The 27,882-nt window shown below is 39.0% G+C and overlaps 1 protein-coding gene across 4 annotated transcripts in view; it reads left to right on the forward strand.

Annotated features, from left to right (window-relative positions):
- The window catches only part of LOC129726822 (NPC intracellular cholesterol transporter 1), a 41,358-nt gene extending 15,342 nt beyond the window's left edge, over nt 1-26,016 (forward strand). Inside the window, exons 2-12 of one of the 4 annotated variants that reach the window (XM_055683944.1) lie at nt 7,089-7,349; nt 7,842-7,998; nt 8,063-8,358; nt 8,562-8,757; nt 11,116-11,250; nt 15,853-16,032; nt 16,091-17,944; nt 18,012-18,884; nt 19,765-19,844; nt 20,849-20,900; nt 23,076-26,016. In XM_055683944.1, the coding sequence (XP_055539919.1) occupies nt 7,089-7,349; nt 7,842-7,998; nt 8,063-8,358; nt 8,562-8,757; nt 11,116-11,250; nt 15,853-16,032; nt 16,091-17,944; nt 18,012-18,884; nt 19,765-19,844; nt 20,849-20,900; nt 23,076-23,512 (4,521 nt within the window). In that variant the 3' untranslated portion in view covers nt 23,513-26,016. The remainder of the gene's footprint in view (nt 1-7,088; nt 7,350-7,841; nt 7,999-8,062; nt 8,359-8,561; nt 8,758-11,115; nt 11,251-15,852; nt 16,033-16,090; nt 17,945-18,011; nt 18,885-19,764; nt 19,845-20,848; nt 20,901-23,075) is intronic. The other 3 variants (XM_055683946.1, XM_055683947.1, XM_055683945.1) reach the window with 3 other exon arrangements.
- The last annotated feature ends 1,866 nt before the right edge of the window (nt 26,017-27,882 follow it).

The raw sequence follows: 27,882 nt of genomic DNA on the forward strand, positions 1-27,882 counted from the left end.
ACAGCGTTATGTGGTCTTGTTCTCCTCTTTGTGGGCATTGTTCGTGCTCAATGTGTTTTCATTTATATTTACAACTAGTTGACCCGACAAACTTCGTCCCGCCTATTTTTGTGTTTAATTTAATAATTTTCAACATTCCAAATTCATTTATTTCTTGCGATTTGTTTATATCGTTTTAAATTATTGGAAATTGGAAGTGGTCAGCTTCGAATTCAAGATGGTGTCCAGGGTCAATGCTTGGCTTCTATACATTATTTCGGTTATGGAAATATTCATATGTAGTAGTATTCAGCTGTTTCCCAGAAGTTGCCATCTTACAATTCAAAATGGTGTCTGAGGTCAAGTTTTAGCTTCATGCATCATTCTGGTGAAAGAAACACCCATAATAGGTGTTATTTAGTCATTTTCGGCTGTTTACCAGAAACCGGAAGTCACCATCTTAGGATTCAAAATGGTGTCTGTGGTCGATTCTAGCTCCTGTGTATCATTCTGGTATCGAAGCATCTCATATTGGATGGAAATCGGCCGTTTTTGGCTGTTTTTCAGAAAGCGGAAGTCGCCATCTTGGCTTTCAAAATGGTATTTGGAGACAATTTCTGGCCTCTGAGCGTCATTCTGGTTGAAGAAACAGCCATGTTGAGTGGTATTTGGTCATTTTCGCCAGTTTCCCATTCACCGGAAGTCGTCATCTTACAATTCATAATGTTGTCTGAGGTCGATTTGTGGCTTCAGTGCATCATAGCAATCCCGGAAATACCCATATTGAGTGTTATTTAGTCATTTGCCACTGTTGATTGGGTACCGTAAGTCGCCATATTGGATTTCAAAATGGCATTTAGAGACAATTTCTGGTCTCTGAGCGTCATTCTCGTATTGGGTGGTATTTGGTCATTTTCGGCTATTTTCCAGAAGCCGGAAGTCGCCATCTTGTATTTCAAAATTACATTTTGTGACAATTTATGGTCTCTGAGCATCATTCTGGTTAAAGAAACACCCATATTTGGTTGGTTTTAGGTAATTTTCGGCAGTTTTCCAGTCACCAAAATTTGCCATTTTATAACTCAAAATGTTGTCTGAGGTCGATTGGTTGTTTTCAATGCATCATCACGATTTCGGAAATACCCATATTGGGTGGTATTTGGTCATATCTCGCTGTTTTTCAGAAAGCGGAAGTCGCCATCTTGGATTTTAAAATGATATTTGGAGACATTTTCCGGATAGAAACCGAAAGTTTCCATATTAAATTGACCAATTGCGTCTGGAGTCAAAAATTTTTCTTGCTCTCAGAAACCTCGACATATCAAATTTGGTTCCTTTTGCTTGACTATTTCTCAAGATGTGCAGATATTTGTGTGAAACCACTCCTTTCAGAAGACGAAGGGGTGTCGAAACATTATAGACATCTTGGTTACCTCTAAAAATATTCACTTATCGAATTTGGTTCCATTTATTTGGTTAGTTCTCGAGAAGTGCAGAAATGTGTGCTTCATTTGTTTGAAACCCCTCCCTCACATAAGAGGGAGGGGTGTCGAACCATTATGGACATATTTGTTACCTCTAAAAACATTTACATACCAAATTTGGTTCTATTTAGTGGATTGGTTCTCGAGCTGTGCGAAATTTGTGTTTCTTTTTTATGGGACCCCTCCCTTTTTAAGAGAGGGAGTGGCGTCAAACTGTTATGGATATATTTGATATCCTTAAAAACATCCACCTGCCCAATTCGGTTCCATTTACTTGGTTAGTTTTCGAGATGTGCAAGAATTTGTGTTTCATTTGTATGGAACCCCTCTCTTTTAGTAGAGGTAGGGGTGTCAAACCATTATGGATATATTTGTTACCCCTAAAAACATCCACCTGCCAAATTAGGTTCCATTTGCTTGGTTAATTTTCGAGATGTGCATGAATTTGTATTTTATTTGTATGGGATCCCTCCCTTCCAGAAGAGGGAGGGGTATCAAACCATTATGGATGATTTTGTTACCCCTAAAAACATCCACCTGTCAAATTTGGTTCCATTTGCTTGGTTAGCTTTCGAGATGTGCATGAATTTGTGTTTCATTTGTATGGGACCCCTCCCTTCCAGAAGAGGGAGGGGTCTCAAACTACCTTAGTCACCTTTCTCGGCCCCATATACAAAATTTCACGCCGATCGGTTCAGTAGTTTTCAAGCCTATATGGAACAGACAGACAGACAGACAGAGCTGCATTTTTATATGTATTAGGGTGGGGAATCGTTATATGGAAAAAAACAAACTTGCAAGTCGATTGGTTTTGTCTCCGCTTGGCGCATTGCATTTTAAATTTATATGGAGATTTATATGGAAAAACCAACTTTTTTGCATTATCCATTCTGAAGAGCTCAAAATGGCTCAAACCATAGGTTTCATGACTTTAAACGGTAGGTTTTTTAATGCCTTACAACTTAGCCGAATAAACTAAAGAGCTAGGGTGTGCCAGAAAAATACTAGAGCTGTTCAAAGTTGAGTATATCCAAATTTATGTTGCAAATCATTTTTTCTGCCAACACTGCCAGTGTACCGGCGTCAATCAGTTTTTCATCAGAAGTTACCTCTGAAACACGTTGTAGATTCTATCTACGCCTATAATATTGACCTAAATTTGTTTACTTGATCCAGCTGAGTGTATAAACTCGTTACGACAGGTTACTTCTGATGGGAATCCTACTGACGCTGGTACATTGGTAATGTTGGCAGAAAACAAGATTTTCTGCATTTAAATCGACATACTCAACTTTGAACAAGTATAGCTCTTCTTAGGGACATTCTAGATCTTCAGTGTCTTCTGCAACGTTGTTAGGCATCTAAAATACTATACCTTAACATAATGTAGTGCATTATTAGAGCATTATTGAGCTCTTCAGAAAGGTAAATGTAAAAAAGTAGGTTTTCTCATATAAATTTTCATACAAATTTGAAATGCAATGCGCCAAGCGGAGACAAGACCAATCGACTTCAGGTAAGTTTAGGGTTGTTTGGGATCCCAAAAGGAACCAAAAAAACTTGGTTCTGGAAAATCAATCATTTTTCCCCACCCTAATATGTATAGATGAAGGTCGCGAAACAGAGTTTTCTCGGGAGCGCTTCTTTCAGATGCTTGAACAGGATTCAAAATCGGGGGTGACGAGGCACCTTTTAATGAAGGGCCACAATAAATCTACAATCTGGTCGCTCGGGTCTACGCTGAAGAGCCAAAAGTCAACAATAAAGAACCTGGCCGACGGAGTGAAAAAAACGACCCCAGGCCGACGAAATTAAAAGCTGAAGTCAAGAATAAGATTGACCCCAGCACCAGGAAGCTGACCAAGAAGTTCGATACATCGCTGGCACGGTGGTGAGCATCCTGGAGGCGGAGAGCGTGGAACGTTACAAGCGAGAATCCAGACCGGAGTAGATGAAGTAGCAGCTGCAGAAAATCCTGGAAAAGTGCCGATAGCTGCGCCGTACGTGGAAAAGAGTATAAATGAGCAAAGAACATACTCTCCCAGTTGGTTTCCGAAAATGGTTGGGAAGCCACCACAGTTCAACAAGTCAAATTGCCAAAATGCAGACCGCAAGGTGGCCCTTGCAATGAAGGCGAGAGTTCCGGGAATCTCGAGGAAGATTGAAGAAGAAGGGTCACTATCTGTCTGATTGTTTCACACCTGAAAGACACATAGTATGAACTTATGAATATGCAATTGGGCGAAGCTTTTTACTGAACGATAACCTTTTTTACCAAACATGTTTTCATTTAGTCCACCTACTTATGACTCCCCGGTTAGTTTTATATTCAATTTGAATCTGATTTTAATTAAGTTTGGCCTGCCTTTACGTTATTACTAGACTCAATTAGAGTTGAGCTTCTATCGGATTTGGATTGGATTCGAAGTATCTAAACAAAAATTTAAAATAATGAAACTATAACTAGTTCAATTCAAATCATCTTGTGCCAAAATATTTGTTCGAACGTTTGACCAACTTCAGAGACAAGTTATACAACTTCACTTCCACAATTCACTTTCGTCTGTCGAATCAATTGAATATGTGGCGCCCGGCCAATTTTCCGGAAAACTATTTCCATAGTATGTTCTCAGCAAATCGCCCAAGTCCAAGATGGTCCTGAAAAGTACAAAAAGTCGCCACGCCTCTCAATCGATGTATGTACCTACAGATAATAACCATATGGCCAGCTCATTTCCCCGTGGGTGGACGGTAGCCGCCGGTCCCTGTTGTTCTGTTCGCTTACCACCATCGTGTGATGTTTATGTTTTATTTTTAACTCTAGATCGCAAAAAAGCAACAGCCGTTTATTTTTCAACGCAGCGTGTAGAAGCGGTCTCGACCAAAGTGTTTATGTTTTTGCAGCGTTTTGCTATGCATTTTTTGATGAATGGTTCTGAAATTTAGTTCCTCAGTATTTTCTCAATCATTGCGTGTACAGTTATGATTTTAACCGCTCTGAAGGTTAGGTACTTTGGAGCTGATGGTTGACCCGTTGCCCGGTTTGTAAACCGGAACTTAACGTTTACCATGTGTTCCTAAAAAGGACTGCAAACCAGTTTGACACCGGATGCGTCATTAGCTGCCAAATGGTATGAAGTCAGCGGTAGTTTATCTACAGCACGCGGTGTTTAATGACGCTTTGGAAGGTCATTTAGTATCTTCTACTTAGTGCATGCAAGAATTTCGATAAAATGTATCCTCTATTTTTATTAAAAGTCGATTGAAAGATCATTCACATGATAAATCACTAAATTTCAAAATCTTACCAGCCTTCTGCACCGACAACTATGACAGTTCAAGGTGAACGTCGTTCGAAATATGATCCGCCATTAATAGTACGAATGACGGGAGTTTTGACCGGTGACTGCACACAGATAGCTGTGTAGTCCGGATACTATTTGCTAATGAGAACAAAAATAAATACAATTACGGATCGCACGAGAAAACATTTTCTTACATCATCGCTGGGGGTTTGATGTTTACGACAAACTGCTGCCACTGCCGCCGTTGCGCAGTCAACAATAAGGTGAAGTAGAATGGTTGGTCGCCATTGGCGCTAAGCTTTGAGGTGGTTTGAAAAATCAATATGTGTTAGTATTCCTTTAGGTTACTTGGCATTTGTAAGGTTTCTCTTCAGATTGTAATTGAAACCGAGGAATGTCTCGTGATGACAGCCTACGCGAGTTATTGTTCTAGTTGCACAAATGTTACTAAAACCATAATTCAGATTTGATTCCATTAGTATGTATTGACAAGATATTAAAAAGTGTGCCACTTCTACTTTTACTTATAATTGTTATAGTAAATCATCCAACAGAAACCAGCTTTTGTCGCTGGAGTCGGATTGCTTGCTGTAACACTGTAACTCAGGCTTTGTTATCAGCTGTGGTGGAGGATATATGTATGTGTGTACTTTTTTGTCTCCAAGTCGTGTCATTCACGACTTTATTACCCAGCACTTGTTATTCGGTACGGAGAAGAGAAGACGCGTCACTTCTCACAAGCAATTCTCGAGTGACATTTGCTGATTCATGCAGTGTACATACTTCCTTCGCGCCTCTGCATCGAGTAAAATAGAGTGCGGTGGCACTAATCCGACTACAAATCGTATGACTTACACTTTATTTACCATTTACTAACGTACTCGATTATTCATACAATGTGTGGCGAGTCTTTGTTAGGTTCGAGAGCACAAAAGTAATAATCGACATTCAGGAACAGAAACGTGATTAGACTGGATAAGTCATTTGAAACACTTATTAACAGAGAATAAGTCAAATGCGAGCTGCAATTCCTTCAGGTATCTGTCATTTAAAATCAAATGTCTTCGGTGAGATGTTTCGTGGGACAGACACCAGATATATTGTGCGGTCCAAGCGCTAATTGACCTATGCTCCGCTACCAACTCAGTCAGTGTACCAGATTTTATCTTCTTCCGAGCAGCCAGTTTTTCTCATCTAATTGAAATCAATCAAGCCATCAAACCATGTCACAAATTGCAGCAAACGAATGGATTGTAGTAGCGTTTTGTGGGGGTAACCTTGCCGTCTGGATGATAAAAAAGTGCAATTTCATGCATGCATTATGTGAACCGACCTCTAACTTTCTTCTGTTCATCTTTTGAGCAATCGCGAAGCATTGTGATGTATTGCTTTAGGTTAATGAAGTCTACTATTTTACTAAAGTTGCTACGCTGAACGATGGAAAAGAATCGATTCTTAGTTCCCGGAAAGACTTATTTTATTCCTTCTGTCAATCAATCTGTGAGCAGATGTCTCCATTCCAATCGTTTCTTGTTGGGTGAGATCAAACATAACATGAATCACAACGACAGTCCGTGCAGTCAGCACAGCAGTCCGTGAATGTTTAGAATTTGCGTACATAGATTTCCTATATACAACGCATTACAATAAGTCTAAAACAGCGGAAAGATTTCTTGACGCTTCGCCAAATGCGAGAGAGAAGCAAAACAAACTGTACAGGCACACAAATTAATAATGGGATAACCGTCTAACAGTTATAGTGTTCCAATATAATTAGCTTTAAATTTAATTTGAGGACATATAATGTGAATTTCATGTTTTTTTTTTTAATTTGTATTATTAGGTGTACTTTTAATAAGTCCTGACGGGGACGTGTGCTTTACGTTACGTTGTTCAGCAAGACCTCGATGTGCAACGAAAATTTCTAACAGAAAAGAATAAGCGAACCATATTTTGCAGCTCTCATGTATCCTAAGTAATGAATAAAGGGCAGCTCGGAGAATATTATTTTTGGTTTTTGATTCCACAGACGGAAGATACTATTTATAGATATATTATGAGGTACTTAGAAGCACGTCACTCGGTAAACTGGCGGTTTTAATGTCTTTGTTTGGTTATTTCCAGTCCATTTATTCGTTTCTTGTGTGCCCCTTCAGTTAATTGAACAAAGGTTCAAAAACTGAGTTCTATTTAACCACTGCAAATAGTCATTCCATCTTGCGCTCTGATGTTTAATTATATTATATACTGATAAGGATGCTGAGATCATTGACTACAACTGCTAACTACATATATGTGTTTTTCTTTTTCCTTTTTTTAGTCACTAGCCCAAATAACGACCGCAAACACTGGCGAAGGATCACGGTTAGCCAGACGGGATGACGCTGGTGGCGGAGGTCAGTGTATATGGTACGGGGTGTGTAACCACGAAAGCCCTCTGACCTCGCAGTACTGCAACTACAGCGGGCCAGCGAAACCGATCGAGAGCAAAACACGTGATCTGCTAAAGGTCTGGTGTAAGCATCTGCTCGTCGACGAGGACAGTGATGGCAGCATCGAGACTTGTTGCGATGCAGAACAGGTGAGGCTCTACCTGATTACTCTTTACATGTAGTGTATTAGAACATAAGTAACTATATGGAGAGCACCAATCATCGTTTGCAAGTAAACGCATTAATTTCATTGGCGTGAGAAATGCTATTCATAGAGGGTCGATTTGAAGCAATAAACCCGAACAAATGGATTCATTGTTCGTATTAAAATACTGCCATGACGCTGCATCGAGAGGAGACCGGGAGCCGAGTATAGAGACGATGTTTGTCTCGGTTGAAATTGCGGCTTGACTTGCCTTGGCAATGAACGCGTGCATTTCCGTCGGCATAAACCACCTGAAAAGATTCAAATCTGACGATGATGTATGCAGCGAGACGTAATCAAATAGTAAACGTTACCCAACTTTAGCAAAGCGAGGTTCAACGTACCTCCTAATTAATTGGTCGATCCACTTGTAGTTGACTTATTGGAAATAGTCCCATTGACATTCAATCACTAAATTCGTTTACTCTTTCGACAGGTACAAATCCTTAACAACAACGTCAAGATAGCAGCGAATTTCTTGGCTCGTTGTCCGTCTTGTATGGCGAACTTGGTGCGTCACATGTGTGACTTCACCTGTCACCCGAAGCAGTCAACATTCATGCAGGTGAAGGCTACGGAGCCTAATAAAAACAGTAAGCTTCACATTTCAATAGGATCTTTTTGGATGAAACTTACCCAATATGCTTTTTTACACAGATACAGATTACATCACCGAGATTGACTTGCATATAATGGAGCGTTACATGAACGGAACGTACGGTTCTTGCAGTCAGGTTGCAGTTCCTTCTACCGGACAGCTGGCGCTTGATCTCATGTGTGGCGAGTGGGGAGCGTCACGCTGCAGCGCCAAAAAGTGGTTCACCTATATGGGCACCAAAGAAGGCAACTACTACGTGCCGTTTCAAATCAATTACATTGCCCATCAAACTACCGACGTCAGTGATTTCCAACCGCTGGACCCCCGAGTAGTACCTTGCAGTGAGAGGCTGGATGTAAGTGGATTGATATTCCAATTAAAATTACTTTCCTTGTTACGCTCTTTTTGCTGCGCTTAAATTATAGTACTTCCCCGAGGAGCGAAGCGCCACGCTGAACTTTTAACCTTTTACAAAGGCCATTCATTCTCTTCTCATCTGAACAAGTATCAGAATAAACAAAACGCCATTTTACCGCTACCTTTACCATTTCTCCGCAGGATAAAACACCGGCATGCTCCTGCATCGACTGCGAAGCCTCCTGCCCGCGGCCGCCACCACCAGCTCCACCGACACAACCGTTTATGATCTACGGCTTCGACGGATACGCTGTGGTGATGTTCTTTGTATTCCTAGTGTGCAGCGGTCTCTTCGTGATCGGCGCATGTGTGTGCCAATCCGGTGGAAACGGTGCCGGTAAGTTGTCCGTGTCCCGTTGCACTCTCAGCCCGGTTCCACTCCATCAATTTCATCTCCATTGTCACGTTCGTCATCCCGTCTACTAGTACTACTACTACTAGAGAAAGAAAAATAATACACGATTGAGTTCCATGGCGAGCAAACTGCGTTGTTTATACTTTCACCCGCAAAATATTGCACATTTGCCAACTTCGTTTGGAATAGTATTCACTGGCTTTTTCGAGTATCATTCGAAGCAGCAAATCAAAACTAGGACATTTTGCAGAAAGCATAATTTGAAATATGAACGGAAATCTAGAGAGTCAACACTCACTAAATAATCGGTCGTATATCATCGTAATCCTTAAAGCTTTTCGATATTAATTCCGTTACCAGAATGTTTTCCTTAAGGCTAGAAATCCATCATCAAGCCACACTCGCTGATAAACATGAAGAAGACGTCCATTCAACAGAAATGCGAGACACATGCAAGGCGATAGCAAGTGGCATCTACAGCAGCGATTGTTATTATAGTGCGATATCTTATTTCTAGCCAGCCCTGTCGATATTTATATCAGATAAGAAATATGGCCGTCGAATGTTGTCGGTATGTGAAACTGTATATTCCAAGGAATTAGTCGGCGACTGAATCATCATAACGGGCAAGTGCGAAATAGCAAGCCTTGCAGATGCCGGCTCTTTGTGAACACAGGTGTTCTTGAGAGATAAAATTCTACATGATTCAGTATTCAGTTCCACCAAAAATGGTAGCTTGAGGTGTAGTAATTTTGGTCGAAAAATCATAGTTTGGATTGCTTACCCGGTTTCATATATCCTATTTGCTTAACAAGTTTTATGGAAGAGTAGAAATGCATATTATCCGCGTATTCAAATACCGTCAAGGTGTTCTGCACCAAAAAGAAAATTATTCAGAAAGTGACAGGACGTCCCGAACCGATTTTCCTTTTCTTTGCATCCCCAACAACCAACAGTGCGGACTGTAGCCAGTAGCGCAGCTACTGTACCTTATTAGCATAGCTCTAATTTTGAAGGTAACGAACTGTTTTCGTCAGCATGCGATATCTTGACAACTATGTACGTACAGAGTGCTGTGAAATAAAACTCACATCTTGCTAATAAACGCCGCCTCTGGGGCGCCCTAGGCCTTACCGCGCGCAGAGGTGACCTACAGTAATGGGCCATTTTGCAATTCCGGTCGAGTTAAAAAGGAAAATTTGAATCCCTTTTTGAATTCTAAAATGTTGAATGTTAACGAATTTTCAATTGTCGTTCGCGATATATAGTTTACCGTTGGAAGATATGACAAAGAGTTTCGTGAATTGAAAATTAAATGATTTGAATTTTCGGACACGCCAGTCTTCTTCCGGCTTTGTGATTATCTAATGAGTTAACGTCATAAAAAATGCTAGCATATTCGGTTGTTCTTTGCAGTCGCAAAATCACTCATGTTCATGCTAATGGCGAACGTCCGGTGTCACGTTCGTTCCGCCTAGTTTGGTCGAAAATCAGTTCATGACTCGCTCTGTTCCAGACAATTGGATGCTTTAAATTGCATTATCGTTGCTGAAATACTTATTGCTTAGTGGAACAAATAATTTTTTTAATAGGTCTGTAAGAGATATCCAGATGATCTTTTACATAGTCGGTGTTTAGTTGAAAGCCATTGTGCATAAAATTATCAACGTAAAGCAGAGCATTGCGACTGTCGTACAAAAATTGATTTATACTGGCAGGAATTTATTTGTTTATTGTAAGAAAAAGAAAAATCGACAGCATGAATAAATATTTGCGTTGTATTTCGCATTAGAAAACAATCGTACTGCTGGTTGTCAATACGCCTTGCATGTGCCGGAAAAATTGAAAACGAATATAACCGCATCGATCATTAGCAAACAACAAATTGCCGTGCGAAACAAATTATGTTTTCGGTCAATTGGTTTTGTTTATTTTCTCTTACATTCGTGTTTATTTATTTTTATTGGTAATTATCCCTAGATTTTTTCGATTTAACGATATGGAAATAACTGGTTTTGGTTTAGGGTGAAAAAAAATGTCACTAATATTTTTTTATCATACTACAGCAGGGTAAGTGGTACTGGTAAACCCAAAGCTCACACGCAAGTCTTCGCCCCCCAATGGAAATCATTAGTTCATTCATTCCATTCATCTAATAATCTCAATCTACAGTGACATCGGGATCTAAATAAGAACATTTTTCTCTTTCTCTTCAATTCCATATACCTTTAACGGATGATCATTTGATGGTGCACTATCGCAAAACCCCCATTACTCGATCGAACAATACTACTAATTGCGTTTATCTACAATGTTAAACACAAACACTGCGGCTCTCAGAGCTGCTGGTACCGAGCGACACCTTACACTCAGACCTGCGTTCGACCGTGGGCCGCCGCTTGGCCGGTGAGCTGTCGAACAGTGGCGATCTAGGTACTGACCGCGAAGATTCGCCCCTTCAATCGAAAAGATCGAGTAGGTTATTTTTGGCAAACGTTTTAATTTCTGTCTGTTACGTGCGCACTGTCTGTTTCGCGTTAACGTAACTCATTCATTCTGCAAATCTCATTCTCTTTCAAGTTACCATCATTAAAAAGTTTTTTTTTCTAACCTGTGAACCCTCGTTTGCAGGAGCTCATGAATACATCTCAACGTAGTCTCAAGATCTCTTTTTTATAATTTTTGCACTTTATGTAATGCATCACACATGTCACATTGGCACATTGTACGGCTCGTACTAATTGTTCGTTGACCAAACACGGTTTCATAGTGCTAACAACTTCATTGAAACTTTCACATGTATTTCGCTAATGTCATCTGCAGTCTGTCGGAAAATGTAAATAATTCGCCTAGTACACTTTCTATGTTCCAACATCGACTAACTTTTTCAATGTTTTAGAAACTCATTTCAATGCAGTTTGTATTGCATAAAGCTACTAACAGTATACGCATTTTAAAACTTATATGAAACATCATTATATTGAAACTTTTTATAGTTTGAATTCAGTTCTACATACAACGTCATCTCATGGCTTTGACAATTGGTTCAGATGTGAAATTTTTGTGTTACTAGTTTTACGAAAGCTTCTAACCCCTTTTTATGTTGAAAAATTTATATTTATATATTTATATTTATATCACAACCAAAACTGAATTACATATAAACAGGAGATTTGGTGTGTTTTCCAGAGGATAAAGAATGTTTGAAAGTTACACGACAAAAGCGAAAAAAGCTGCCCAAACAGAAAGATTGTAGCTCAAACAGAAAGATTGTAGCTTTCCAACCATTCCCGTGAATTTTAGTGCCTTCCGCCAATGTCAAAACGCTTCAACTTACGTCAAAACTCACGAGAAAACTCATTAAAAGGGTGTACGCAACTAAAATGAAGACATGTCTTCTAATCTGGCATCGCTGGTTAGCAAGGAGGTGCCTGCAACACGCAGATTTGTGGAGCCCGTGTAATCTGCACATCTATTGATTTGCAGATTTTCCATAGTTTCTGCCGATTTTCGTCAGAGTCTCCTTATATTCGCGCAGATTTTCTCCAAATGTGTGTAGATTTTTGCAGACTTTTGCCTGTGCAAGCGAATTTTTTTCGAATCACGAATAGATTCTTTCAGATTTCAAGCAGATTTTTCCGGTTTTTCGATCAGTTGCAGACATTTTTCAAAAACATCTGCCATCTCTGGCTGTTAGTGCTATTGTTGCGAAGATGGAGTCGAACGAACAAAAGAGGCGTAACGAAATTTTGCGCACCTACCTCGATATTCCGAATCTTTCTCATTGTGCAATCAGGAAGCTGGGAATGGTTTAATCTCCGGTAACTCGCGTTTTAAATCAGAACAACAAAAATACGGCAGAATACGGTAGCGAAAACACATGCACGGAAACTGTTGAAACCACATTGCCTCGTTATGGATGACGAGACTTATGTAAAAGCAGTCTTCCAGGGCTCCAGTACTTCACCGCTCATCATAAATTCGAATTTCCTGAGGACGTTAGAAAGCAGAAGATGTCAAAGTGTGGAAAGCGGAACATCCCATTCCACCGTGGTCCAGTAAGGCAAAAGTGGAGCTTATTTCAAAGCACCTTTGACCTTCATCCTAGCTTAATAATGTCTTCGAAACAATTGTTTGTATAATCCACATAATTCCAAATTATCAAAAATCATGAGAAGTTTACTATACTAAATTTATTCACGAAAGTTGTAGAAGATTCAAAAATATGAAACTTCGTTAAACAAATGAAAATCCTAACTTCATCCGGTACAAAGTTATAAAGTATATTATATGGAACTTACTTGAAATTTAATTTTTTGTACTTAACTTTTGTTAGCTGCATTCAACACGAATGTGTTGTTTGGAGCTATTGTTAGGGCACACAAAACACACATTTTTGCCAAAGATCATACATCTCCAATTATATCATATTTTTGCTCATTTTTCCGATAACTTCAAGAACATTCAGGTTAAAAAGGGGCAATTGGAATCATGATGTCAATACTTTTCTTTGATGTTAAGCGGTAGAACTATAAACTCTTGTAGGTTCCCCTTGTCCCAATCCACCCATATTAGAGTACGGCGAGTATATGTTACAGTAGGTTTTCAAATATTAAAACTAATAACTTGTTTGCATTAAAAAATAGAGAAATATTTTTTTTGGCAAAGTTTAAAAGCGTGCAAAAATATGAAACTTTGCTGAACAAATTCTTCATTTTCATCTTTATTGGGTACTGAGTTACAGAGTATTTTATATAAAAGTTATCTAAAAGTTAGTTTTTTATACTTAATTTTTGTTAGTTGCATTTTACAAGAAGACGTTGATCTAAAGAAGCATTTGGACATACAAAACACACGTTTTTGTTGAAGACCACACATCTCCAGGACTTTCCCTTACAAAGTTAAAGCATATTTTAGTTTATTTTTTCGAAAACTTCCACAACAAACAGAATAAAGAGTGGATGGATTGAGACGGACAGAACTTATGACAGTTTCGATTACTCTAGCTAAACTCTGTGAACATGTATTGACCTCATGATTCCACTTGCCCCTGTTTACCTCATACCTTTTCTTGTAAAATGTAACTAACAAAAGTTTTTTTGCTAATTTTTAATTTTTAGGTAACTTTTTTATAAAATACTCTGTAACTTTTTACCCAATGAAGATAGGATATTTGTTTGTCCAGCAATGTTTTATATTTTTGCACATTCTTAAAATTTGCTAAATAAACTATTCCCCTATCTCTTAACACCAAAAAGTTATTTTTTTGTAGTATAGTAAACTTTTCATAATTTTGGACAATTGCGATTATGCGGGTTATTTATACTAACTTTTGTTCCGAGGACATTATGAGGCTAGAATGAAGGTGCTATGGAATTAAGTTCCACTTTTTGCCTTATTGGACCACTGTGATTCGTGACAACTGGGACGGCCAATGGGTAGGTATACTTGAGGGGATGCCTCCAAAAGCGTTTGCTTCCACTTCTGAGGTCACATAATGGTCCTACAACTATCTGGCAGACTTTCGCCTCGTGTCATTACTCAAAAGGTGTTCTGGAGTGGTACTAGGCAGTCTGATAAGTACCTGCAAATTCTTTACGTACTTACAAGTTACAGCACTGAGAAGCGACTAGCCTCGAGTTTTGTTTTAATATGAAAAATCTGAGTTTCGAGTTTTGATCAAACACTATAATCTACGCAAAAGAAAAAACGGTATCCGAGACCAAGGCCAAGCTGGATCAGTATTAACCGGACTTTGCACCGTTGATTGGAATGATTCATAAGTTGTTTACGAGTATCGTTGTGGCCGTACGAGCACAGTTGATGCTGAACGATCTTTGCGCCCAAAAGAGGTACAAGACTAAGGAAGTCAATTTCGTACTCAAGCATCTGAATCCTCCAAACGCACCTGAACTGCGGCCAATTAAGAAGTACTGGGCCATCATGAAGCAGGTACTTCGGAAATATCATAAGGACGTAAAATCGGAGGAGGATATGTAGAGAAAATATATTTACATACAAAAAACAGTGGATCCAAACGTTGTACAAGACGTTGTGAGCAGTGTTAAGAGGAAAGTTCCTGCATTTGGAAATGGGGATGAAATTGAATAAAACAAACAATGAAAGAACTAAATAACGCTTTTTTTTTACTATCTGAATGTTTTCAAATCCTTTTTGTGGTGCAATTTGATTACACCCTTTAGGTCAGCAAATGTGAATATTTAAAATAATTCTTACGCAAGCTTTGTATCGTCGAAAAATTCTCTTAAGACCTTCAATGACCGAAAAATTACAAAATAAGAATGTTCGAATTTTTGAAGTGCAGGAAAAAACTACTGAAGACCCAGAAACAGAGTAGTAGAAATAAGCATGTCCAGGTACATTCAAGAATTTTAAATCTCCTAAAAACGATTCTTTGTATTGTCTAACAAATGCAGTATAATCCTGTAGTTCAGAACACAAATCGAGCAATGAATCACTTAAAACTGTTGAATTGTTTCGTTGAATTAACTATTCGAATGCGTTCTAAATTTTTCACAAAAATTGATTTTATACATGATTGTTAGTAGTTTTTTAGGTTAGAAATGAGTAAACATACATTACTTTGTCTCAGTTTCTGCAAAGTCCGCCCAAGATTTCTCCGAACCTAGGCTAGAATCTGAATCAAATAATTCAGCAATGAACAATTTTTAAAAACTCGAAATATCTTCCTCATGTTCGATAGTTATTTTACATATAGAATACTGTATTTTTAATTTCAAAAATTCACCGTATATATTTGTTTAATCCTGTTGTTATGTTTCTTATTGTGTAGTTATTTTTTCTCTATTTCTTTCGAGCAAATAAAAAATTATTTTTACATCAACTTATCAATTCATGAAATATAACCCACATAGTGTTGCTTACGCTAACTTCGCTGTGAAACCCGTCTCAAGCAAACCGCACAAATCAATAAAATACTATAATTAAGTAATCCACTAGGTTTACGACTTTTTGACCAGTCCAGGCCCTTCGCAGCTGTTGTGTCATCAGCTATCGCAATCATTTGACTAACGAAGCACATTTATTCACTCGCAGGTGCCACCTGGGATGGCGAGCAGGAGCTCCGTCCCCATCCGTCGACCATTCACGGCGATGAAGATCCCGAGTCCGGGTACTTCGAGCGACTCGGAGCCAAAACGGAAACGGTCCTGGAGAAATTTTTCACCTCTTGGGGCACAATTTGCGCCAAAAATCCGTGGACCGTGCTGCTGTTGGGTAAGCTGATTTTTTTTCTATCGATTAGTCCGATTTTTAAACTCTTATCACAACGCAGGCATCCTATTCATCGTCGCCATGGGCTTCGGTATTATGTTCCTGCATGTTACCACCAATCCGGTAGAATTGTGGGCTTCGCCTAATTCGCGATCCCGCGTAGAGCGAGAGTACTTTGATTCACACTTCGAACCGTTCTACCGGATCGAACAAATAATTATCAAAGCGGAGAATCTTACCAACGTAATTCATAACACCTCTAACGGGGTAATCGAATTTGGTCCAGTATACAACAAACAGTTCCTGTTGGATGTTTTCGAGCTACAAGAGGCAATCAAGAAGGTTGAATCCAAACTAGCGGATAACAGTACAGTTGGGCTGAAGGACATTTGCTATGCACCATTGAGTTCGGCTTACCGTGGACCGGTTGAAACAGAAGATTGTGTAGTGCAGTCCCTCTGGGGTTACTTCCAGGACGACATCGAAAGTTTCGATGTGGAAGATGAAGATCCACAGGGATACCCTATTATTTATCTCGACAAAATGCTGCAGTGTTTCGGTAATCCTTACAATCCAGAGTGCTTAGCACCATATGGAGGCCCGGTCGATCCTGCCATTGCTCTTGGAGGCATACCAAAACCAAAAACATCCGAAACTAAACCAGAATACGAACAAGCGAATGCCGTTATCTTGACGTTCCTTGTTCGAAACTACCATGACAAAAGCAAACTTGAAGCTGCTCTCTCGTGGGAGGAAAGTTACGTGGCGTTCATGAAGAATTGGACAAAAGCTAATATGAGTATTGCTTTCACATCAGAAAGATCGATTGAGGATGAATTACGACGCGAATCGCAGTCCGACGTTTCGACCATTTTGGTCTCCTACATCATAATGTTCGCCTACATTGCCGTGTCATTGGGTCACGTGAATCAATGGAACAGAGCCCTGATTGACTCGAAGATTACACTGGGTCTCGGTGGGGTTGTTATTGTGTTGGCTTCAGTAGTAGCATCAGTGGGGATCTTCGGTTATATCGGTATTCCTGCAACGCTTATCATTGTTGAAGTCATACCGTTCCTTGTGCTGGCCGTCGGAGTGGATAACATCTTTATTCTAGTACAAACACATCAACGTGATACTAAGCAACCCACTGAAACCCACGCAGAACACATTGGTCGCATTCTTGGTCGAGTGGGGCCTTCCATTCTGCTGACTGCAGTCAGCGAAAGCTGTTGTTTCTTCCTTGGAGGATTGTCCGACATGCCTGCGGTTCGTGCCTTCGCTCTCTATGCTGGTATGGCCTTATTGATTGATTTTCTCCTGCAAATCACCTGCTTTGTGAGTCTGTTGGCCCTAGATACTGCCCGCCAGGCAGACAATCGGTTAGATGTGCTATTTTTCCTGCGTGGCTCTAAGAAAGACATGCCAACCGGAGTCAGCAGCAGCAAGGAAGGTCTGCTGTACAAATTCTTTAAGAGCATATATGTGCCTTTCATCATGCAGAAACCCGTTCGAGTCCTAGTGATGGTGGTATTTTTCGGTTGGCTGTGCAGCAGTATTTCTGTCGCACCACACATCGACATCGGATTGGATCAGGAATTGTCAATGCCGGGCGATAGTTTCGTACTGAAGTATTTCCGCTATCTGGGCCAGTATCTTAGCATAGGACCGCCGATGTACTTTGTAGTCAAGGGTGGCCTAAATTACTCGCAGGCCTATGATCAGAACTTAATATGCGGTGGGCAGCACTGTAATCTGGACAGTTTGTCAACCCAGGTGTACATCGCAAGCAAACGGCCGGAGGAGACGTACATTGCGCGACCGGCAGCCTCTTGGCTAGACGATTATATCGATTGGTCTTCGGCAGAATCGTGCTGCCGTCAGCAACCCAACGGAAGCTTCTGTCCTCATGAATGTAAATAATCTCTCTTTAACCATTGTTGAATATCTATTTAACCATTGTTTTTATTGTTTACTCACAGTGACAAGTTGCAATAAATGCAGCATCAACCTGACTTCATGGAATCGTCCAAACGAGACCAGCTTCCGTCGGTACGTTTCGTTCTTCCTGCAAGACAATCCGGACGAAAACTGTGCCAAGGCTGGTCACGCTGCGTATGGAAATGCCGTAAATCTCATAAATCCCATGCAGGCTAACTACAGCGATGTAGGGGCGTCGTATTTTATGGCCTACCACACGATCTTAAAAACGTCATCCGACTATTACGAAGCGCTGCGGTCGGCTCAGAAAATTTCATCAAACATCACCAGCACAATCCATGCCAAGTTGCGCCTGGAAGGCCGCGCTGAAGCGGATATTCAGCAGGTGGAAGTGTTCCCGTATTCGGTGTTTTACGTATTCTACGAACAGTATTTGACAATGTGGCCCGACACCCTCAAGAGCATGGGCATTTCTGTGCTAGCCATTTTCATCGTGACATTCCTGCTGATGGGTTTCGACATCCACTCGTCGCTGGTAGTGGTCATAACTATTACAATGATCGTAATCAATATCGGTGGTTTGATGTACCACTGGGATATTTCGCTAAATGCCGTCTCTCTAGTGAATCTGGTTATGGCTGTCGGTATCAGCGTGGAGTTCTGTTCCCATCTGGTGCACAGTTTCTCCGTGTCTCTCGAAGAAACCCGCGAAAAGCGGTCGGCGGATGCGCTTACCAGGATGGGCAGCTCGGTGTTTTCCGGCATCACGCTCACTAAGTTTGGCGGTATCCTAGTACTAGGGTTTGCCCAGAGCCAGATATTCCAGGTGTTCTATTTTAGAATGTACCTGGGAATCGTGCTGTTCGGTGCTGCCCACGGTCTCGTGTTCCTTCCGGTGCTGCTGAGCTATATCGGTAAGTAACCCGGCAGTGTGTTGTGCGTGTTTGGTGTTCGTTCCGGTCCATAGAAAATCAAACTTAAAAAATTGAACGAAATGTGTCGATATAAATGTCGCAGAGAGAACGCATAGTAGTGTGATTTGCTAACATGTGAAAACGTTGATGGTTGTTCATTTGTAGTTTGTAGGCACTAACATTGTTCTTGCATGTTCAGCCACCCATGAAACGATTGTGTTTGCGTGCGTGTGATCGTAATTGCTGACGAGTTGTTCCCAACAGAACGTACGAGTAGTGTTAGGAATACATTTTGTAAAGAAAATTATTATCGCTAAGAAGTTTGACAGCACAGTCATTTAAAGACAAAAAACGAATGATATTTATGAAAAGCATGGTTTCCGTTATTTCTATTTCTAATCAACTTCAAACTTTTCGCTATTTTTATCTGTTGTTTGGCGAACATTTTTTAGGGGTTATTCCCAGACATTAAATGCGTTCAAATTTGTGAGTAATTTGAAATTAAAAGTTTAGGTACTCTGTTCGAGTACCATTGTAAACTTTTCAAACAAAAAAAAAACAAATCTAATAAAACATATAAATGTGGCGTATTTTCTCTTGTGACTATTCGGTAACAGTGATGTTTTTATGTGCGTGAAATAATCGAAATTATGCCAAATTGACATCTAAATTAAATTCTCTTCTTAATCTCGTTTCGTTTCATCTGTGGCTTCGCAATATAAAAACAATAATAAACCACACATCATCTCGAACGTAAACTTTCCATGGATCCCCGAACAATACAAATCTTTAAAAAAAAAATGATCGACATTCTCGGACTATAACATCGACTTATCCTTGCAATCTATCATCCACGTTGAATGCACCTTCCCACGAACAGGCGCTCCCATCAACAAAGTAAAACTGGCGAATCACCGACGGCAGGCGATGCAGGACACTCAGGAAACATCACTCTCAAACGTAAGCAAACTTCCGACTCGTTGTAGTAGTACTCGTTGTTATGAATGTTGCACTAAGCTTTACACCCCTCCAACCGAATCGAACGGGGCCTTCTGTACAATACTGCTTGATCGCACCAACTTATTTAATTGCACTTGTGCTAGTGATGGTAGTAGTGGTAATAGTGGTAGCAACAGCAGTTGTTGCACTTCGAATAAAAATCTTAGTTTCGGTTGTACTGCCAGTAGTAGCTTTAGATATGACGATCGGCCACCAAAGTATTACTTTGGAACGGATACCGTACGTGGACCTGGATCCAATAAAAGCGGAGCAAATCAACCCAAGTTCGGCATACTATGGCCGAGTGCGCTTTGCTGGCGTAATAAGGAAGTCAACGAGGCAACAGAAAACAACACTATCTACTCCAATCCGGACTACTGCTTTGGATCCACGTTGCAACTCTAGAGCAAAATTGATGATAGTTTTGTGGATTTCTGTAGCTTTTCTAGTTAATCATGTAGTCACTCCAACACTGGTAAATCATCCTTTGTTTGCATGGGGTTTGCGAGGTTGCATGTTTTTTTAGTTTTTCATAGCTTCTGGTAAAGTTAAAAAATGTTAGTAACAAACAAACTCTAATCGCCTTCATTTGTTAGTAGGTTTTTGTTAACGAAAATATGCCCAAAGCTTTCCTGTGTTCAGACATTTATATTGCATATTTATTTTCACTCCTCAAGTAGTTTGTCAAATTTAAAAAAAAAAAATCGAAAGCAGGTTTGTCAACAAGGATAGTAATAAGATAAATTTTGGTGGCGGTCGACTGACATTTTCAGCGGTTGTAAACAAAGCATTCTCCAATTCAGGATTTTTGTATAGATTCAAAATTCGAAGTAGCATACTCGCACTCAGCTGTTTTCTTTCGAAACTGTAAATTTTACGAATTGGTTGATAGACAAGGTTACGTTTATTTCCCATTTTCCTGATTTGTTTTCTTTTTCTGTATTCAATCTTGTTTTTAATTGCAGCGCTGGGATGAAAGTATCTTTGTGTTTGACCAAGTCGAAGCCGATGTCCATGGTTAATAAGTATACTACTTGTTAAATGTGTAGAAGCCTGTCATACCAAAGCGCGTAGTTCTGCCATAAAGACACTTTTAGCGAAAAAAAAACAGTGAATCTCTAAGCAACGACACAACTCATTAGCAAGTGCTTATGTCAAATGCTTGGTATATCTGCAAAAAAAAAAAACAATCTTGGTTGAACAGATATGGTTCAGCTTTTAAAACCTATCACTTCTACAAATTTGCACATATATGACTGTGAAAAATGTGTGGAGTGAAATGAATGATAAAGGACGCCAAGTTGGTAAGAAAGCAATCAATCTATAGCATAAAAACAGGGCATGGATCTAGATAGGCGCACAATATAACAAAAACACAACTGCCTATAATTGAAAAATTATCTGATATGCCATTTTTACCAAAATCGAGAAAACAGTGTCTCGTGATAGTAAAAAACAGCCGATTGTCAAAATATGCATTTGTAAAGGCAGCAAATAAGAAACAATGTTTTCTGATATCCACAATAATTGAGAAATCGTCTAATATTCAAGATGTTTTCAACCCTCATGTGTTATTACTGCATATTGTTTTAGAACACTTCCGAGGTGTTCTTGTGACCTGGAGCTTTCTGCCAATATTCGTAGTTGATTCGGTATCTTTTTTTTTCTATTTGAAACGTACAAGCCAGGTGGCAGGACTCACAGCTTCCATGAGTTACAGAATGGTAAAGCTGCTTGAGCTTGATCCTCACGCTTCCGCCATGTTTGATCGGGGTGCACGGAACATCTGTCTCGTCGTCCTTCTCGCCCTTTCTTGTACTGCCATACTGTTTCAAATAATTAAAAGCCATTTTTTTTTTCACAAACCAATCACGATATACTTCTCAGAATATGCATATTATATAAACTGCACACGGGTTTGTCAACTTTCTTTGCGTTTATAATTGAAAAACGGGCTACTGCGTTAAAAATACCCGATAGATGGAATTTGGCTGCTTGATCTCAACGGCGAGATTCTAGCAGCATAAATGAGGGGTGGCATTTTTATTACAAAAGTTATCTTGAACGTTCAAAACTCGTTATATGTACCGACAAAAACATTTAAAATGCGTTTTTATCGATTTCATGTCTATGGCATTTTAGACCGTTTTTCAAATATGGGCAGACAAGAGCAATGTTAAATGTGGTCTGTGCATCACACCTTCAATAACATTGTAAATACCGTTTGTACACTTTGAACTCACTGTTTTTACCTTTTATAGACATGCTTTAATGAATTGTGCCTACGATGAGAGGTCAATTATTTTCAACATCTTATTTCGCGCTTGACCAAATACCACTTTTAATTTACAAAAGCGCATTACAATTTTTAGTCACTATCATTTCAACTCGGCATGATATCTTAGCTCAAAAAACTAGCGTAGTCTAAAACCAACTAGAATAGGTATTAATGAGCAGAGAAACCTTCTACACATATTATAAGCTCTCAACCTCGTCTGAAATTTTCTTTTTGAAATATTTTCATCATTTTTTCGACGTAGGACAACGTTACACGTTAGGGGTACCTATTTCTCTCGCATTTCATGAAAATGAAAAGAAACCAAACAGGGAATCGCAATTCTCTATTTCTCTAAAAATCGAAAAAATGTCACCGCCTCAACAGATCAGTTAATATTTGTCTTCATGAACCTAGACAAAGATGTAGCTTACTGCTCCCTCAATCATTTGTTGTTAGAGCTTACCTGAAACAAAAACCTGCTTCAAAAATGGCAGCTTTTCGTTAATCTAAAGATTTCTTTTGCTATCGTTCAAGAGAGAACACTTATTCCAACTGCGACTACCAACGATGGCCCTGCGTCAAATATATGATTGTGTTTAAAAAACCACCTTGTTTTTGCAATATATTTTTCAACACTAGACAGAATGGTTGAAGATTGCTTTGTACATAGATCAACACGCTTCGGCTCTACGTCCGCCTGCTATCGTACACTATATTCTATGCCACTATTAAATGTTTAATTTTTCTCTGAACAAACTGAAATTTTCATGATGGTATTATATCTGATTTTATGAAAACTAAAAAAAATCCATGAAAGATTCAGTAACTATTCTGTTCCTATCAAAGAAGTGTGAATTCTTCATCGCGCCTACATCGCGACTTTCTCTCTCTCTCTATCTCGGTTACCTCCGCAGGCGTGATGTACCGCAGAAGACGTTCCAATGACGACGTCACCCCCCGCAACACCAACCATGAGATTGAGAACGATGATGATGAAGAAGATGCGGAGGACCAAGAGCACCACTATTACCAGCAACAAGAACAGCAGCGACATCAGCAGCACCAGCAGTACCCACAGCAGCCCCAGCAACATTTCCTGGACCAACCGGCCGACCGTCCGCAGGGACAGTGGCGATACCACGACCGAAACCAGCACCAAACGCGCGTCTTCGTCCATCCGGAAGCGTATACAGAGCAACTTACCGAGCCTCTTCTGCAACCATCAACCAGCACGCGCGGCTCCACGCACCGATCTGTAGCTATCGACACCAGTGACAAGCATGTGATTCTTGACGACAAATCAGTAGCGGCAATGGCTCCCGACACCAGTAGTAGGGGCGATAACAACTAGTTGAATGAGGAACTTCTTACAATAACTTTCGACTGCTAGGTGATATGAACGTTAATAACTGCTGTGAAGCTGTTGGATCTGATGTTTCAACATTTTCGTTCTCAGAATAAAGTAAGGGTTAAAAGCCATAGTCGTTCAGCCTGACTGAATCACAATCATTGAACGTATTTTTTTCGGAAAATGTCGAGTGTGGATAACTGAGAAAACGATAGAATCCAGATACGAATGGCGTTTTTCTTATACATATTACGTATGTTAGTCGTAAGGTACTATGATTAAGATCTTGTTTTGTACCAAGAAAAAATCAATTTATTCTAACAGAAAAGCGTTTATGCGATCATTCTTAGACAAACGAATTGGAGAGGAAATTATATTCTTTTGAATACTGACAGACGGAAACAACAACCTCAAAATTGTTGCTCGGGTAAAACTGAACGAATGTTATGTAACTTGGAGGCAGGACAAGAGAAGAGACAGACACGACAAGAGAACACATAAGTAAACATAAATACCAATGAAACTGTCAATGTCTAGGAGATAATCACATGAAAAGGCTAGTTTTTAGTTGTGTAAGTATGCATAACTGTATCCTGGGCTAAATGTTACTATAAAACATACGGTCAAAAACACGTTGAATACAAGGAAACTGTTGTAGCAAATTATGTCAAGGCTGCCCTGGATGGAGGTGTACGTGAATCGAAGTTGAAGTTGCGGCTGGGTGCTAAAGTGAATCGCCTTATTTTCCAGTTCCTGTTTTCAACTTCGGAATAGTACTGTAGATAAATCGGCTTGAGTGAAGTGCGTGAAGTATTACAAATCTGATTTCTGTATACGCTTGCGAGTGTTTCTAGAGGAATAACAACGAGTGTCAAAGCAGGGTGGGTTTACATAATAATTTTCTTTGTATTTGGTTCATCATTACAGCTTGTAAACATAAAATTCAAAAAATCTATTTATTGCTCATTTCTGCAAAAACCATTCTGCTTTGACTGCAAAAGCAAACCAGAGATAATCATAGCAGCAAACGCTTCAGAGATGGGTACGCAAATCCGCGGAACAGTTCTTTTCGTTTCAAAGCTAGGTTCAGTGATAGTTACGTTACGTGCAATAACTTCAAAATGTTGCCTGATGCATTATGATAGTAGGTCGAATATGTTGCGTACTCATCTTTGTGTCGTCCATTATGCGCAACCAGGAAGCTTTGAGTTAAATTAGGTAACAAAGTAGACGTAGGTAAAAATTACGTGATGCTTTCGTTATGCGCTTTCGTCATTTATCTATGTTCTATGATATCCATCTTCAATGAAATAGTCTGTAATCTATGACTGCTAATAATAATAATATTTTTTCCGTTAGAAAATTATATCAGGATGTAAAAAAATATCAAATCCGGTCCATTTTTTTCTCAGTTACAATTTGAATTAGAAATGATGAATAATGACTGTAGGTTGATTAAATTTTTTTTCTCTCAACAAGAAAGAATCAAACGCTTTCTTCTTTATTCCATTTATCGAAAAGTATTTTAGGTGATAGGTAGCACAGAACTTTTACTAGATTTGTATATTTTGAACTACAGAGTAGATCCAAATGTTGTTCGGGTCAATATGATGAACAGGTTATAACTAATTTCTTAGCTTATATTCGCGGTGTGTTCTTCCAAATGACTCGAAGAACTTAGCCTTAGTTGTGTAAAAACCTTGTGTTTCACTGTTTTAATTGTATTAGAGCGTCTAATGTTTACGAGGGGTGGCAGCAGCTAAATCAATCTGTTATTGTATTTTACAATGGAAATATGGAAAATAAATTGATTAAAGAAGTAAACATTTTAGTTCTATGTTATTATTTCGCCTTGTGTTGTTGGTGCTTAACTGAATCTGATAATGATCAGGAGCAATAGCCCACAAGTAAAAGATGGAATATAAAATGACGTAAACGAGTGAAAATATAGTATAGGTAAATGTTCTTGTTGATCAGGGTTAGTAAAATGTACATAAATGAGTGTAGCTTTGCATTGAGGAAAAAAGTTAGGAGACACGATTGCCTTGCAGCACTGAATCGGACGGAAAAGGACAGGATTCAGGGCATACCTCGTTGCCATTTCTTGCTTACCTGAATCTTATGATATCTGGTACTACTATTGATTGAACACCGAGCTTTCCTGTAGCAGAAAAAACGGAACTATTCCTAATTGTACTGTTGGTTGATTCTGCCATTAATACCTATAAGAGCAGCAACCAAATTCCATAAAAATCATAGATGAAAATTTTATTTTTCTAAACACAAACCAAACATAGTAAATGTTTAGAGACGTGGAGTTTTACGACTAATTAGACGCTCGTTTTTTAAATGTCAGACTACTGATGGAAGCGAACGATAAGTATTGTATATCTGATATTTGAGATTTTGTAGTGAAACAAACACCGAAAGGTCAACGAGAATAACTTCAAATCTGTCTCGTATAGTGTTATTCTGCATAATAAAGTGTTGTTTTTTATATAAAATCAGCTGTGGCATTTTATGTGTCTATTCTGTTTTTTGATTTTTGTTTTCTACACGTAACGCAGTTTTTCGATAATATCACATCATCCTTAATGCTGCAATATTTAATGCTATATACTATACAGCATTCCAACGCAGGATTTATTTGACCTCTCGGGATACTATGTTGCGATGCCAAATCTAAATTTTTCCTCTTGTACAGCATGAAAAGTGTTTAAGCACTAGAGACTTGGCCCTGCGGCCTCCTTCTGCACCCAAAAATGAAAATGAAATGATTTCCCAACGCATGGTTTGTAGAACTATCATTTGAATTTTTGAGTCTTTGAATCCTTGTACAGCACTCGTGCGCTAATTGCACGAAGGTTGCAGTGCAACTAGCGGATGGGCTTTTTAATTGCATGAACTCAAAACTGTCAAAAATTTTTAGGGGGTGCGCTAATGTTTGGTTTTCGTGTATCCGTTTACGAACCAATTTCGAACCAGTCAGATTTTTTCATGCATTGCAACTTAGTTGGAGTGTAACGAACATTACTGTATTTCAGAGAATCCCACGTTTTCAGAAGCTGTTCAGTGTGTGGACAGCTTAATGCGACATTTCAGTGAGGATTCGGCACAAGTGATCAAATTGAAATTAACTAGATCGACTATAATTGAAAACAAATTGGGCAAACGTGCAATGTGATTATGTATATTTGTTATTTAGTACATACAACCGGAATCTAAAATAACAAAATTAAAAATATTGAATTTATTTTCAGGTAATTAAATATTTCGCGCATTCAGTATCCCCTCGCAACAGAGAGACATTAGCTTCAAAAACCACGTGTAGTTTGACGCAAAACTGCTTTTTAATTGCACTTTCGTGCAACTAACGGACGTGCAATCAAAACGCAGTGCAACTAAATCGCGTGCAATTAGCGAACGAGTGCTGTATCGCTTAATTTTTGAATAGTTGAATCATTGAATCTTTGAAAGTTTGAATCTTTGAGCGTTTGAATTTTGGATTCTTTGAATCTTTGCATCTTTGATTCTTCGAATCTTTGAATCTCTGAATCTTTAAAACTTTGAATCTTTGAGACTGTTAATCTTTGAAACTTTGAATCGTTGAGTCTTTGAATCTTTGAATCTTTTTGTTAAAAACCTCTTTTTTCCTTTCCCTTTAACTTATAGACGCAGGACATCCGAAAAATGTTCATAGGTGATTTTTGAAGAAAATAAACCAGGCCATTCAGAAAATACTATAAGGTATACAGCCCTAGGGGTTGTATGATATGGAGACGTGGGACAAAATACTGTAATCAAAGGAATTTTTTGTTACAAAAGTTACAGAATTCGCAGACAGAATCAATTCCTTTGTTCACTTTCTTTTTGTTCTCAGCCATTCCCTAAAATTTGTTTCAACTATATTTAAACACACTAGAACGAATTTCGTTTACGATTGGTGATATTGTGCCCGTAATGTTTTTTGACTTTAACAACACAAGCGTATCGTTTTTGTTGGAGAAGATCGAAGCAAGCGTGGGCACGAGTAGACGTATTTTTGTTTTTCGCGTTCGCGTTTTTTAGGAAAAAAAAAAAAAAAATTCTGGAAGACAAAGCGACTAAATATCAACAATGTATATATTAATTTATTTAATCATTTATATTGTGAGCGCCAAATGTGAATTTATATGAGAAAAATTTAAATTTGCTGTGAAAATAAGCCAGGAAAATTTTGACTGCTCTGACCATGTGGAGGGAATAAGATTAAGGAAAAAAGGTTTCGGATTGATGTTCGAGATAAGACTCTAGAGGACAAATTTAGTTTCAAGTGAAAGCTTCTTGCTTTAATCATTTTCTTTCTCGCATATGCTGGTAGTTTTTGCGTTGCT

Source organism: Wyeomyia smithii, chromosome 3 (genome assembly GCF_029784165.1).
Source record: "Wyeomyia smithii strain HCP4-BCI-WySm-NY-G18 chromosome 3, ASM2978416v1, whole genome shotgun sequence".
NCBI lineage: Eukaryota > Metazoa > Arthropoda > Insecta > Diptera > Culicidae > Wyeomyia > Wyeomyia smithii.